Here is a 14,433-nt window from a genome sequence, read left to right as displayed (position 1 = left end):
TAAAATCAACCGGGAGATTTACCCACCGAGGTCCTGCTCCCTTCGCGCAGTCTTTTATTTTAACCTGCTCTCCTGAGCAGGCAAGAAGGCCACCTGGTGGAAACAAGCAGGGTCCTTCTATAAATTTGGAGAGCGGGCTCCGATGATGTCAGAAGAACAAGAGGGTGTCAGTCTGCATGACTCTCGCCCATCAGCTCGAACCCAGTTAGTGATTTTGGCAGAAACCTCGGAATAGGTAAATAGTCTGACATTTCAGTTGGGGAATGGTTGTGAAGTTTGCGGGATATAAAGTTGGTAAAGATAATTTACATAATTGGCATTAAAAATTATTTCACGGTTACTTATCTGAAATATCCAGGGCCCAGAACAAAGGCTGCAAAGTTGAGTCATCTGCTGAAGAAAGCTTAATGAATAATTAAAGGTCATTTTACAAATATTCAATTTTTTGCACTTCTATTTCAAATTCCTTCCATCATGCTTTCACTCTGGTTGAAAGAGCAGGCAGGTGACATGCTCTGGGGTCTTTGATGAAGCAGCCTTTGAACTAGTCAGAGTGTAAGAGTCACTCTAACTCACTAATCACCTGGTGACTCCGTTTCTCCTACCAGATATGTACATCACTTCTGCATTGGACCTCACCTTCAGGGCTTGACCAAGATCAGTATCCCACTGTTTGGAGAGTCACTAGTACAAAGCCACATTGTATCACTGGTAACTCATGTTGGAGACCCAGTGAGATATCAAATAAGACTTTTCAGATATCTGGAGCAAAAGAGGATAGCTGTAAGTTCTATAGCATTTACTGCCCATGCCACATCGCAATCAATGCAATCTTAGTAAATAAGGGACATTTCATCCAATGGATTTACATTTTGTGACTGCCTGTATGCAAGGCAATATAAGTGTATTCTTTTTTTAAATGATTCGTTCAAGAGATGTAGGCGTTACTGGCAAGGCCAGCATTAATTGCGCATCCTTAATTGCCCTTGAGAAGGTGTAAGGGGCGGGGTGTCGGGTGTGTTGTCTCGATGAGGGAGTCAGGTTCCCTTCTGACCAACTTGAGCGGTTCGAATCACTCCCACTCCCTTGTGTTCTGTACTCTGGATTTATTTGGGGGTGTGACAAAAGTGCAGAGGACACTGGATGCAAAGAACTTTGGTTTTATTACAGTCAAAGCAATACAGGCTTATTACTCTCGTAAGAAAATACAAGGCCAAACTTACAATCACTCTAATAAAGGACAATACGAGGAAAGATATAAGGTCAAACTTATAATCACTCTAATAAAGTACCATGCATTACACATTCAAAGGGGGTTGCAGTAAAATTATACCTTCCACCTTCCAATACCTAATTCTAGCTAGGTTAAACTCCAGGACAGGCAGGGACTTATGCTTACCAATCCTTTTGATAGTTAATGGTAGATGGTGATGTTCTTCCTTCATTCAGGACTTCAAGACTTCGAGGCTGGAGAAGTTAGTTTACCACTGTCACGTTGGTTTCTCTCCTTGTCTTGATGAGGTAGTAGCAACCACCTCACTCCCCTCTCTCCCCTCTCTCCCCTCTCTCCCCTCTCTCTCCTCTCTCTCCTCTCTCTCCTCTCTCTCCTCTCTCTAACCTCTGTTGAAAATGCTGGCCAGTTATACGATTTTAGCGTTCGAATCTTGCCGCCCAATCTGTTCACAATCCTTTGTATAATTTTGGCGGGCTTGGTTCTTCTTTGTAATATTTTGTTCGGACTCGTTAAAGTTGATATGTCTTGGGTGGGTTGATGTTCGAAAACTGTTTCCTGATGGAAATATTAGTTTGGTAATTGCAATGTCCTTTTGTGCTTAGTCTTTCGCATACAGGCTGGATTGGGCCTCTTTGTGATGTATATGCTGAAATGGTTTGACCAGACCCATGTTGATGGGAGCCACCGCTGGGTGATTTTGTGATGTTAGTGTCTCTTGTGGAGGAAGATTTTCAAATACTCATTTTTCCAGACAGGTTAACTCAGTCCTCACACCCAAACAGTTCCAATACCAAGTGGGCTTCTTTTGTTCCCTAGATCCGCCCACAGGCTTGAATTTGTCTTGTAAAAGTTCATAATTCTATTAAAGTTCATAGTTTCTTCCATAAGCACTTTATAGAGTTCCAAACTTTTCGGTCGATAGTCCCAAATTAAATTTCCTTTCGAATGAGCCCAAACACAGAGGGGGTTTCTTGTGAATTTTGCTCTCTGCAAAGGTGGTGGTGAGCCGCCTTCTTGAACCGCTGTAGTCCGTGTGTAGGTACTCTCAGTGCTGATAGGGAGGGAGTTCCACAATTTTGACCCAGCGACGATGAAGGAACGGCGATTTCTTTCCAAGTCAGGCTGGTGTGTCACTGTGCGTGTATATGTCCTGTTGAATGAACCAGAATTAATGTAGCAAGTATTCTTTTTTGAAAAACCATTCAATGGGATGAAAATCAACTAATCCTTGAGCAGGCATGCGATCCAATTTGCCAGATTATCGCTCAGGCCGCGAAGGTGAAAATGCCCTCCTTTATGTTTTAAAGCTATCTGCAAAGAAGTCCAGTGTGTTGAAGTTCTTGCACAGCAGCTAAGTATTACCTTGCGTTCCATTTTAATATAAGTATCACTGGTATTTATTTAAGTTATGGCCTTTATGTTTCAGAGCCGAATGTATTCCTCTGATGTTGCCAAAATCTACTCCATCAATGTGACCAATGTAGTCGGAGGTGTCTCATCGTACTGTGCACCATGCGCACTGGAGTCAACTTCAGGATCTTCTTGTGTGACGTGCGCACCGGGACAGTACATTGACAAGGAGTCCAGTAAATGTCAGGCGTGTCCACCAATTACACACCTCAAAGCTCATCATCATTATGGAAAGGAGTCTTGCATCCCATGTGGACCTAGCTCCCAAAACAATTTGGTAATCATTGTTATTTATATTTTTGGATGAATTTCAGTGAGGGATGTCATTGTTGATGAACAAAATAATACCCAGTGTCAGCATTGAGCACTTCCTGGTCAGGTATTGCATACGACAGCTGTAGTAAACATTATTAATCTGTCCCAGCAATGTGCCATAACCCAAGTCTCAGAAGAACATCTCCACTGTTAAGTTAGTGCCACAATATAGACTGTTTTGTGCTGTATACTTGAGAATGTGTGTTGTCAGTTCTGAAACTCAATATATATAGCATCCATATAGAAAGCAGGAAAGGGGAAAGAATACTGTGCTTTATTCAGTCTGATACTTAGCGCCAGAAGTTGAGCCTGTGCTTTGGGCATGGGAGCCCCATATTATCAGGTCTGGAGACTTGAGGCCTACTATGCACCCAAAACACCCAGTGCTTTCCGATGAGGTCAGACAGCCCACAGACTAGGGGGCCGAAATTGCCGTGCGCTGGGTTTGGGGCGGTCATTTCGCTGACAGACTTTTTTACACTGGCCCCTGTGCGGATTTGAGATCTTTGTTCCAAAAAAATGTTGACTGCACTAACCTGGCGACTCCCCGGTATTTGCGGGGCACGACGCTCAGCGCCGCGCTCAGCGTATCAGCGGCACGCTGATGATATCGGTGCATCGCTAATGCCCCGCACCATGGCGTCGCATCGCAACGGGGAGGGACGCTTTGATCTCGGCAGCACAATCCGCGCCGCCCACTGAGCCACCAGGTAGGGTGTCGGCTGGGCCTGGGCCAGCCCGCCTGTTGGTGGCCCAGCCGAACTAGCGGCCGCCACAAAAAAGATGGCAGCCGCTGCGGCGGTACCTCCCCTTTAAGGGTGGCCAGGTGGCCTAGCACCAGACCTCACAAAGGGGTCGGTGCGGGGCGATAAGGGGTCCGCGCGTACGACGGAGCCCCGGGGGCAAATCCGCACGGGTCAATTTGGCTGCCGTGCACCCGCGCTAACGTATTCATGTTCCGGTAGCGCGGCCGACACCACTAACTGGCCCAGTGCAAAGTGCCAATTTCGGCTCCTAGAAACCTGCACACAAACTGTAAGGTTTACTAAAGCTCCCAAAATAATCTAACTTTAGGGTACTCCCTATAATGTGGCTGCAGTGTTTGAGTTGAATAGGAGGCTACTTAAAACATTTCCAATTTCAATCCTGGCTGGCCTATCCTTCTAGTCACCTTTAACATAGTTTTGCGCCCCGTTAGTACCCCCTGGAGGCACTAACGGGAGCCGCAGAACAGGGCAAGTTCGGCCCCCAAGAGTTTTAATTGATGTTCGACAGTATGAAGTAATAATTGTCAAAATGACCCTGTTACACTGTTCCTGCTGTTTCGGGGATCTAGGAATTTAATACATAAAGCATTTATTCAAAAGGATTAAGTTAAGTTGAATGCCTACAGGTTGAAGAGACTAAAAGAGAAAATGAGGTGAATTATGAGATAATGATTAGATAATACCAGCCTTGGGTTTTAAAAGCCTGAAGATTTCAAGAGGTAGGAAAGACTGAGGGAAATGAAACACGCCATAGTTTTCAGATCTTGGGAAATTATGAGGCTCTGCAGTGAGTCAGGATTTCAACACTGTGGAGATTTAAACAGTAGGAAGAAGATATTGGATTGTGTATTTGAAACTTCGAAGAAATACGAGAGGAAAGCTTAGAGGAAACGAAGAAAGAATTTGTATTTATAGTGCCTTTTCACATCCTCAAAATGTCTTGGAGCTTCTAAACTAATGAATTATTTTTGAATTGTAGTTACTTCTGTTAGCTGATATTGCTAATGGTTCAGCCTCCTCAGGTACTATCCATGTCCCCATCAAATCTGCCATAGCCACCCCCTCCTATTAAAACCCACCTTTGACCACTATGTCCTTGCAACTTACCACCCCATCTCTAACCTCCCTTTCCTCTCTAAAATCCTTGAATGTGTTGTTGCCTCCCAAATCCATGGTCATCTTTCCTACAACTCCATGTTTAAATCCTCCAATCAGGTTTCCTCCCTTGCCACAACCCTGAAATGGCCCTTATCCAAGTCACAAATTCCATGCTATGTGACTGTGACAGTGGAAAACTATCCCTCCTTATTTTTCTCAACCTGTCTGCAGCCTTTGACACAGTTGACCACACCATCCTCCTCCAACGTCTCTCCTCCATCATCCAGCTGGGTGGGACTGCCTTCACCTCGGTCCATTGCTGTCTATCCAGTCATAGCCAGAGAATCACTTGCAATGACTTCTCTTCCCGCTCCTGCACTGTTACCTCTGGTGTCTCCCAAGGATCCATGCTTGGCTCCCTCCTATTTCTCAACTATATGCTGCTCCTCGGCGACATCATCCGAAAACACAACGTCAGGATCCACATGTACACTGACAACACCCAGCTCTAACTCATCAGCACCTCTCTCGACCTACCACTGCCTCTGATTTGTCATGCTGATAGTCCAACATCATTACTGGAGGAACAGAAATTTTCTCCAACTAAATTTTGGAAAGACCAAAGCTATTGCCTTTGGTCTCTGGCACTTACTTAGTTCCCTTGCCACTGACTCCGTCCCTCTCCCTGGCAACTGTCTGAGGCTGAACCAGACTGTTTGCAAACTTGGCGTCCTATTTGACCCTGAGATAAGCTTTTGACCCCATGAACCCTCCATAAACTTGAGCTCATCCAAAACTTTGCTGCCTGTATCCTAACTAGCACATGGGACCCGTTCACCCATTACCCCTGTGCTCGCTGACCTACAATGGCTCCCGGTTTGGCAACGCCTCAATTTAAAAATTCTCATCCTGGTTTTCAAATCCCTCCTAGGCCTCACCTCTCCCTACACCTGTAACTTCCGTCAGCCCGACAACCCTTCGATATCTCTGCGCTCTTCCAATTTTGGCCTCTTGCGCATCCCCAATTTAATCGCTCCACTATTCAAGCCTTCAGTTGCCGAGGCCCTAAGCTCTGGAATTTCCTCCCAAAAATTCTACTTCTCTCTCCACTTTAAGACACTTTTTAAAACCTACCTCGTTGACCAAGCTTTAGGTCATCTTCCAGTAATATCTCCTTATGTGGCTTGGTGTCAAATTTTGTTTGATAATGCTTCTATGAAACACCTTGGAACATTTTACCATGTTGAAGGCGCTATCTAATTGCAAGTTATATGCCAGTGTGGCACCCAATATACACACAGCAAGGTCACAAGTAGAAAATGAGATGAATAAAGAGTTAGTTTGTTTTGGAGGTATAGGTTGAGGAATGAATGATATCCACGACACTGGGAACTCCCCCTACTCTTCTTCAGAAAAGATGCCATGGGATCCTCTATGTACACCAGAACAGACAGTCTCATCAAAAAGATAACACTCCTTCATTACTGCACTGAAGTGTCAGTTTAGATTATGTGGTGAAGTGAGACTTGAACCTGGGAGGTAACTCGGAGGTAACAGTGCTACTATTGAATGAAGGTCACACCAACCATTTTATTATCTGAAAAATACAGACCAGACCAGATTGGAAGCTAGAGGTAAGCGAGGGATCACCAATCAGATGACAAGACTCCCCTTGTATATTGTCCAGGGCAATAGCCCAATGAAGTTGACTCCCGCTGATTTTTAAACATTTATTTATCCCAGTAAAACCCACAAGTAGTTTTACATCTCTGTGACCAGAAGGCACATATGGAGTAGTGAATAAGACCAGTGAAGGTACTGAACTTTGCATTTCATCAAATAAATTCTATTACAACATCCTCTTCATGATAGTTCCCATAAAAAAAAGATTTTTGTTTACAAATTCCATAAACAAAATAGAACTCTATTTATTCTACTGATGTATAACATCCTGTGAGGAATGTCTTGCATCTGGGAACTGCCTGCTAGGTTAAGTTGTTTCCTCTAAGTCAGACGTTTGTGGGTTCAAGCTGCATTGCAGGGATTTGATCACATAATCTATCTCACACTTCAGTGCAGTACTCGGAGTGCTGCATTGTCAGAAATGGCATCTTTCAGATGAGACATACAACTGAGGCTCTGTCTTCCTGTTTGGATCAATGTAGACAATCTCATAGCATTATTGGAAGAAGAGCAGGCGAGTTCTCCTCGTATTCCGGCCAACATTTATCCTTCGACCAATACCACCCAAGCAGATTATCTGGTCAGTTCATCTCGTTGATGTTCGTGGGGCATTGTTTCTTGTTAAGTTGGCTGCTACGTTTGCCTATATAGCAACCTGACTACATTTTAGAAGTCATTCATTGGCTGTGAATATTTATTTAAAATATGTGTTTCGAGGTTTTAAATAAAAATGACCTGGTTGAAATATCTCAACATTGGTGTTTCACACATATTTCTTTTGCAGAACCACACTCTCTGTTACAATGACTGCAAATTTGTACATCACAAAGACCATAGGACTTGGCAGTACGACTTCAGCCTTCTCAGCAACTCCACTACTTTTACAAGTGCACCTCGTTTCACTCCGAAAGGAGTGCAGTATTTTCACCATTTCAACATTGGCCTGTGTGGAAATCAGGTAGGGACAAGTAAACCCCTTGATAGCAATAATGATTCTACTTCCTCATTTATACAAAAGAAATAACCGCAATTCATTAATTAAATATTTATACTGCTTTTCCAAAGGGAAGGAAATTGACCTTCTGTGTGGATAATGTAACAGTTGAAGGCGGCATTGATCATGAAGAGGGCTTTGCCAGAGCAGTCACATCTTATATCTGCCAGTCGACACTTGTTCCATCAGATGTGATGGGATTTAGAACTATCGTGTCATCCCATCCCATCAACTTGGCAGATCATTTGATTGGTAAGTGTTTTATAAAAGGCTACATTTATACAATGGATGCACATTCCCCTGCCAGAATGGATATGTCAATAGAATCATAAAATATTTAAAATTTAGACAGATCAGTGCAGCGAACCCCTGTCTGTTCAATCAGAGATAAAAATGGAAGATAACAATTTGTTCTCGCTGTTCTCGACATGTACAAGGATAGGAATAAAGGCTTTGCTGTTTGAACGGAATAGAGATGCTTTTGTTCAACAGGCTAGACTTAACCAACGATTTTATTCTTGTATACTGAAGAAGACATCATGACCTGGATTTTGAGACCAGCAGCGAATGAATGGTGCATTACATTTACAATTGCCCATAGACTTTCTCTGGGCTTTTGCACTGCAACTTGTGGTGATTAGAAAGCCATTTCAGTGCAGCGCCCTCTACAGGGAATCTGGGAACTGTGTGATCAGTAAAGCAGTGGTCGAGGAGACCCACCAATCAGATTGTCGAATCCTGACTGAGGCACAAAGAGTCCGAACCAATTAGAATTCAATGCCAAATCATGTATAGAAAGCAAAATAAAGGGGCCAAGTTTCGGCCTGAGTTGCTCCTGTTTTTTTGGAGCAATGGTTTAGAATGGAGTATCTTAGAAATTTGAATTCTCGGCATTTAGTTTGCTCCAGTTCCAGTCAGTTAGAACAGTTTCACTTTGGAACAGAATTTTTTTTTCAAAAGTGGGCGTGTCTGGCCACTTACGCCTGTTTTCAAAGTTTAGGTAGTAAAAACTTACTCCAAACTAACTTAGAATGGAGTAGTGAAGATTTTTGTAGGTTCGAAAAAACCTTGTCTACACTTTAGAAAATCAGGCGTAGGTTACAAATTAGGTGTAGTGAATGGGGGGGGGGGGTTCAAAGGGAAGTTTAAAAACATTAAACACTTCAGTTTTACAAATAAAGAGCCATCATCAATAATAAATGATAAATACATCAATAAATCAACCAATAAATCAATAAAAAAAATTAATAAAAAATAATTTGTTTTTTAAATCAATAAATAAAACATTTTCTACTTACCGACTGCAGCACCGGGAGTGCTCCAACGGCGTGCTGGGATACCCCCCCCAGTGTGTCTCTGTCAGTGTCTCTATCTCTGTCTGTCTGTGTGTGTGTCTCTCACTCTCTGTCTGTCAGTGTCTGTGTTTCTGACAGCAAGGGGGGGAGGGAAGGGGAGAAGGGAGGGGGGGGGAGGAGGGAAGGGGAGAAGCGGGGTGGGGGGGAGGGGGAGAAGTGGGATGGGGGGGAGGGGGAGGAAGGAGGAGGGGGGTGGGGGGAGGAAGGAGGAGGGAGGTAGAGGAGGGTGGGGTGGGGGGGGAGGAGGAGGAAGGGGTGGGGGAGGAGAGGAGGGGGAGGGGTGGTGGGGGAGGAGGAGAGGAGGTGCGAGGGTGCGAGGAGAAGGGGGGAGGAGGAGAAGGGGGAGAAGGGAGAGAGGAGGGAGGGAGGGAGAAAAGGGGCGGGGGGAAGGGAGAGAAGGAGGCTGAACGGCCGGGCCCAAGACCTCGGGCTGGATTTACAGGTACGTGGCGTTGGGTCTCCGGGGGGGGGGGGAGAGAATCGCAGAGGTCCGGGGGGGGAGGTAAGGGAGAGAGTCGCAGAGGTCCCGGGGTGGAGAGCAGGGGTCGGGTCCGGTCGGGTGGGAGAAGCCTTATTCACGCAGCCTCAGTGAGGCCATTTGGCCAAGGCTAGGGGCTGCGTGCTTCGGGCCCCTCCCACAGTTTTGGGCGCCTGGTGCAGAGGTCCCGGCACTGTTTTCAGCGCAGGGACCTGGCTCCGCCCCCTACAGCTCGTGCTGTGCCACGCCCAGCTCCAGAGGGCCTGCAGGGAGCCGGAGAATAGGTACGTTTTTTTAGGCGCACTTTCTGGCGCGAAAAATGGGCATCCAGTTCCGGGCTGCGCCGTTTAAGGCGCGGCCTGAAACTTGGGCCCAAAGAGAGGGAAAGAAATATAGGATTAGGAGATAGAGGGGTGAGGGGGAAGGACAAAAAGAAAAAGTTACAAATTTTTTTTTTTTAAATCTCCAACAATAATTAAAATCTGAAGGAATGAGACTCTACACTTGTAAAAATTCATTTACAGTGCCAGAGAGGTTGTTTGGCAGTACCCTGTAATTAAAACTCATCATCTATACTGGTTTTCCAAAAATTTACTTACGCAAGCCCAAACGTTTTCTGGTGAATTTAGTGGGTATCTATCACGTAAGTACCATAACTTCATGCCGTTCTGTGTATTTGAATGCCGCATCTGGAGGAGCAAGGCAACCAGTCTGAATTTCGCGTTTAACTGCACATGTGCGGTTGCCTGAGTCTGTTGTTCGATTTACTCTTTAGTAACAATGATTTTTTACCGCAAAATCTGGACTCATAGTTTTACATTTTCCGATCTACAAAAGATAAAGGTGTTAAATTACTCTCTGCGGGGGTTAGTATATGAGTGCTTAAACTCGTGCTAACGCATTCATATGAAATTTCTTTGTCCCCTATCTTAACAAAGGCATTAGCGGAAGCAAACCAAGCACAAGGGTTTATTTCTAGAGGTATAAAATTGAAAAGTAGGGAAGTTATGCTAAACCTGAATCGAATCTTGGTTAGACCACACTTAGAGTATTACGTACAGTTCTAGTCGCCATATTATAAAAAAGATATAGAGGCATTGAAGAGGGTGCAGACAAGATTTACAAGGATGATAGAAACATAGAAAATAGGAGCAGTAATAGGCCATTCGGCCCTTCGAGTCTGCACCACCATTCAATATGATCATGGCTAATGCTCTATCTCGACACTATATTCCTGCTTTTTCCCCATACCCCTTGATGCCTTTTGTTTCTAGAAATCTATCTATCTCCCTCTTAAATATATTCAGTGATTTGGCCTCCACAGTCTCTGTGGTAGAGAATTCCACAGGTTCACCATCCTCTGAGTGAAAACATTTTTCCTCATCTTGGTCCTAAATTTCCTACCCTGTATCGTGAGATTGTGACCCCTTGTTCTAGACGTCCCAGCCCGGGGAAACATCCTCCCCGCATCCAGTCTATTCAACCCAGTCAGAATTTTATACGTTTCAATGAGATCCCCTCTCATTCTTCTAAACTCTAATGAATACAGGCCTAATTGACGCAATCTCTCCACATACGGCAGTCCTGCCATCCCAGGAATCAGTCTGGTGAACCTTCGCTGCACTCCCTCTATGGCAAGTATATCCTTTCTTTGGTAAGGAGACCAGAACTGCGAGAGTATACAGATCAGGAAAGGATGAACAGGCTGGGTTTCTTTTCTCTTGAAAAAAAGAAGGCTGAGGGGTGACTGAATAGAGGTCTTTAAAATTATGAAAGATTTTGATAAGAGTGGATACAGAGAGAATGTTTCCACTTGTGGGGAAGAGCATAATGAGAAGTCATCAATATAAGATAGTCACCAATAAATCCAATAGGGAATTCAGAAGAAAATTATTTACCTAAAGAGTAGTGAGAATGTGGAACTCGCTACCACAGGGAATGGTTGAAGCGAATAGTATAGGTGCATTTAAAGGGAGACTAGACAAGCATATAAGGGAGAAAGGAATAGAGGGTTATGATCGATTTAGATGAGGAAAGAAGGGAGGAGGCTCGAGTGGAGCATAAACGGCAACATAGACTGGTTGGGCTGAATGGCCTGTTTCTGTGCCGCATTTTCTATGTAATCCTGTGTAACCTAATTTATTTTAATTTCAAAGTCACAGTGACCTTTATCTTGAAATGCATACTCTCATTAAATCTCATCTCAAATACCATTAACATTGAAATAGATTCTTGAATATGCATCAGATTTTCTGTCCGCACGTTGTCATTTTTATTATAATTCTGTCATGAGCCAACATCCATACAGCTGAATAGGACAGTTTAAATATCCAAAATATTTAACTGAAAAATATTGTCGACCTCCCCATCACACCTCACACAACGCTGCAACATTACACAACTGGTACGTGATGTACAAAAGAAGGAAGATTCCCACCCTTCTCTATCCTAGTAATCAATATATTTATAAATCAAATAAAAACCTTGATTTACAAGCAGTATTTCTCATAAAACAATCAGCATTTTTTAATTTTATCAAGGAAAGTCTTGGTAAAAATTTCCATTTTAAAAGAATCATGGGGCACCTTTGCAGTAAGGGGCTGTGTGTTCAATGTCTCAGAATTTTAATAGATAACTCAGGGTTAGACTTATCTTAAAGAATACAAACCTTTTTCTCCCATTGATGTGAGCGACAAATGAATCGCACACAGGCTTCACTATCTGGTCCTAAAATTAACATTTTTTAAGAGGTTTTCTTTTATATTTTCAGGAGTGACGACTCAAACAACACTCGAAAATATTACTGCTAAAGCTGACCTGTTTCCTGTTGAAAAAGGCAGAGCATTGCCTGATATAATCTTCTTTTACAAGTAAGAGATTATGTTTGACGACTCAAAGAGTACAGGTTGAACCTCCCTTATCCAGAACCATTCCCGACCACCGGGTGGCGCATGCGCAGAACTCCGACATAAACGAATTGAACAAATTGAAGTCCTTCCTCGCTGCCGACTCCCGCAATCGCTGGCCTGACCCGGCGATCCAGCACCCTCCCGCCATGATCTCTCTGTCGCACTCCCAGACCCAAGCCAGCCAGCCACGATATCCCCTTGCTCAGTACCTGTACCATCCAATTTAAATTGACCACCCCTCGTCCAGAAAAATCCCTTATCCGGAACAGGTCAGGTACCGAGACTTCCGGCTAAGGGAGGTTCAACCTGTAGTTAAATTTTTGAGTTTCGTAGAAATACTGGGGGTGAAATTGGAGCTTGTTGCACTCGGTCTCTGGGCAGAAGATGAGTGCACAGATGTTTGGTTTCGGGGGCCAATCTCCCACGTCCAAAAGTGTCCAACCATGTTGGTTCAGGTACTGTGGAGGTGTCCCTGGCAGTCGCCTAAAACAAGGATCCGGCGCTTTGAATATGTTCATAAGTGGCCTCATGCCTCTTTCAGAACCAAACCAGAAATTAGTTTTGCCTAAATTCAGCAGTCATTGAGCCTGCTCTGTTCAGGATTACCTGATCTACCTGCGGCCTAATCAGCGGTCCTTAAAGGGGCCTCAACCAAAAAGGTAAGTTTAAAAACATATTTACCTTAATGTGGTGCCAGGAGGAGCAGGAGTGCTGCTTATGGTTCATGCAGGTCAGCGAGAGCTAACCTGTTTTGCTGGTCTATCGAGGCAGACGTAATAGCTTTGGTTGTTTACTCTGCTGATAGCCAAAGCACATGAATGCATTCACTTCGGTGATATGCTTTTCAATCTGTGTTGGAATATGACCAGGAATAACCTCAGAAGTGTGAGGAAAATCACCACCTTTGCTGATATGCAAAACTTCCAGAGAAAGCTGAGAATCAAAGCATGTTACAATACATCAAGGACACCGAGGCAGTCAGGGCCCGCTGGAAGAAGCCTTCGAAGATCTCCTCAATAGAGACTCTGCCTTCGACTCAAGCATTCTCGACTCCATCCCACAGCATGCTACTCGCCACCACCTCAGTAAAACCCCAACACTGCACGAGGTGGAAAAAGCCATAAGACAGCTTAAAAACAGCAAGGCTATGGGTGCGGATGGAATCCCTGCTGAGGCATTGAAGTATGGCGGAGAGGCACTGCTGGCGCGAATGCACGACCTCATCTCTCATCTGGAGGGAGGAGAGCATGCCGGGAGATCTCAGAGGTGCAGTAATCGTGACCATCTTTTAAAAAGTGGACAAGTCAGACTGCGGCAACTACAGAGGAATCTCCCTGCTTTCAGCCACTGGGAAAGTCGTCGCTAGAGTCCTCCTCAACCGTCTTCTTCCCGTGGCCGAGGAACTCCTCCTGGAGTCACAGTGCAGATTTCGTCCCCTCCGGGGCACAATGGACATGATTTTTGCAGCACAACAGCTACAGGAAAAATGCAGGGAACAGCGCCAGCCCTTATACATGGCCTTCTTTGACCTTACAAAGGTCTTTGACACTGTCAACCGCGAGGGTCTGTGGAGCGTACTCCTCTGTTTCGGATGCCCCCAAAAGATCATCACCATCCTCCGCCTGCTCCAAGACGACATGCAGGCCGTGATCCTTACCAACGGATCCATCACAGATCCAATCCATGTCCGGACCGGGGTCAAACAGGGTTGCGTCATCGTCCCAACCCTCTGAATCTTTCTCGCCGCCATGCTCCACCTCACAGTCAACAAGCTCCCTGCTGGAGTGGAACTAAACTACAGAACCAGTGGGAAGCTGTTCAACCTGCACCGTCTCCGGGCCAGGTCCAAGACCACCCCAACCTCTGTCGTTGAGCTACAGTGCGCGGACGACGCCTGCATCTGCGCTCATACAGAGGCTGCACTCCAGGACATAGTAGACGTATTTACTGAGGCGTACAAAAGCATGGGCCTTGCGCTAAACATCCGTAAGACAAAGGTCCTCCACAAGCCTATCCTCGACGCACAGCACTGCCCCCCCCCCCCTCAGTCATCAAGAACCACGGCGCGGCGCTGGACACCGTGGACCACTTCCCATACCTCGGGAGCCTCCTATCAACAAGAGCAGGCATCAACGACGAGATCCAACACCGCCTCAAGTGCGCCAGTACAACCTTTGGCGGCCTGAGGAA

General features: G+C 45.0%; 1 protein-coding gene across 2 annotated transcripts in view; it reads left to right on the top strand.

Annotated features, from left to right (window-relative positions):
• The window catches only part of elapor1 (endosome-lysosome associated apoptosis and autophagy regulator 1), a 110,994-nt gene that overhangs the window by 65,414 nt on the left and 31,147 nt on the right, over positions 1-14,433 (top strand). For both annotated transcript variants that reach the window (XM_070859431.1, XM_070859430.1), the window contains 4 exons: positions 2,661-2,921; positions 7,292-7,465; positions 7,573-7,753; positions 12,105-12,204. In XM_070859431.1, coding sequence (XP_070715532.1) covers positions 2,661-2,921; positions 7,292-7,465; positions 7,573-7,753; positions 12,105-12,204 — 716 coding nt within the window. The remainder of the gene's footprint in view (positions 1-2,660; positions 2,922-7,291; positions 7,466-7,572; positions 7,754-12,104; positions 12,205-14,433) is intronic.

Source organism: Pristiophorus japonicus, chromosome 17 (genome assembly GCF_044704955.1).
Source record: "Pristiophorus japonicus isolate sPriJap1 chromosome 17, sPriJap1.hap1, whole genome shotgun sequence".
NCBI classification, from domain to species: domain Eukaryota; kingdom Metazoa; phylum Chordata; class Chondrichthyes; family Pristiophoridae; genus Pristiophorus; species Pristiophorus japonicus.
This window is presented reverse-complemented; position numbering and strand designations above follow the sequence as displayed.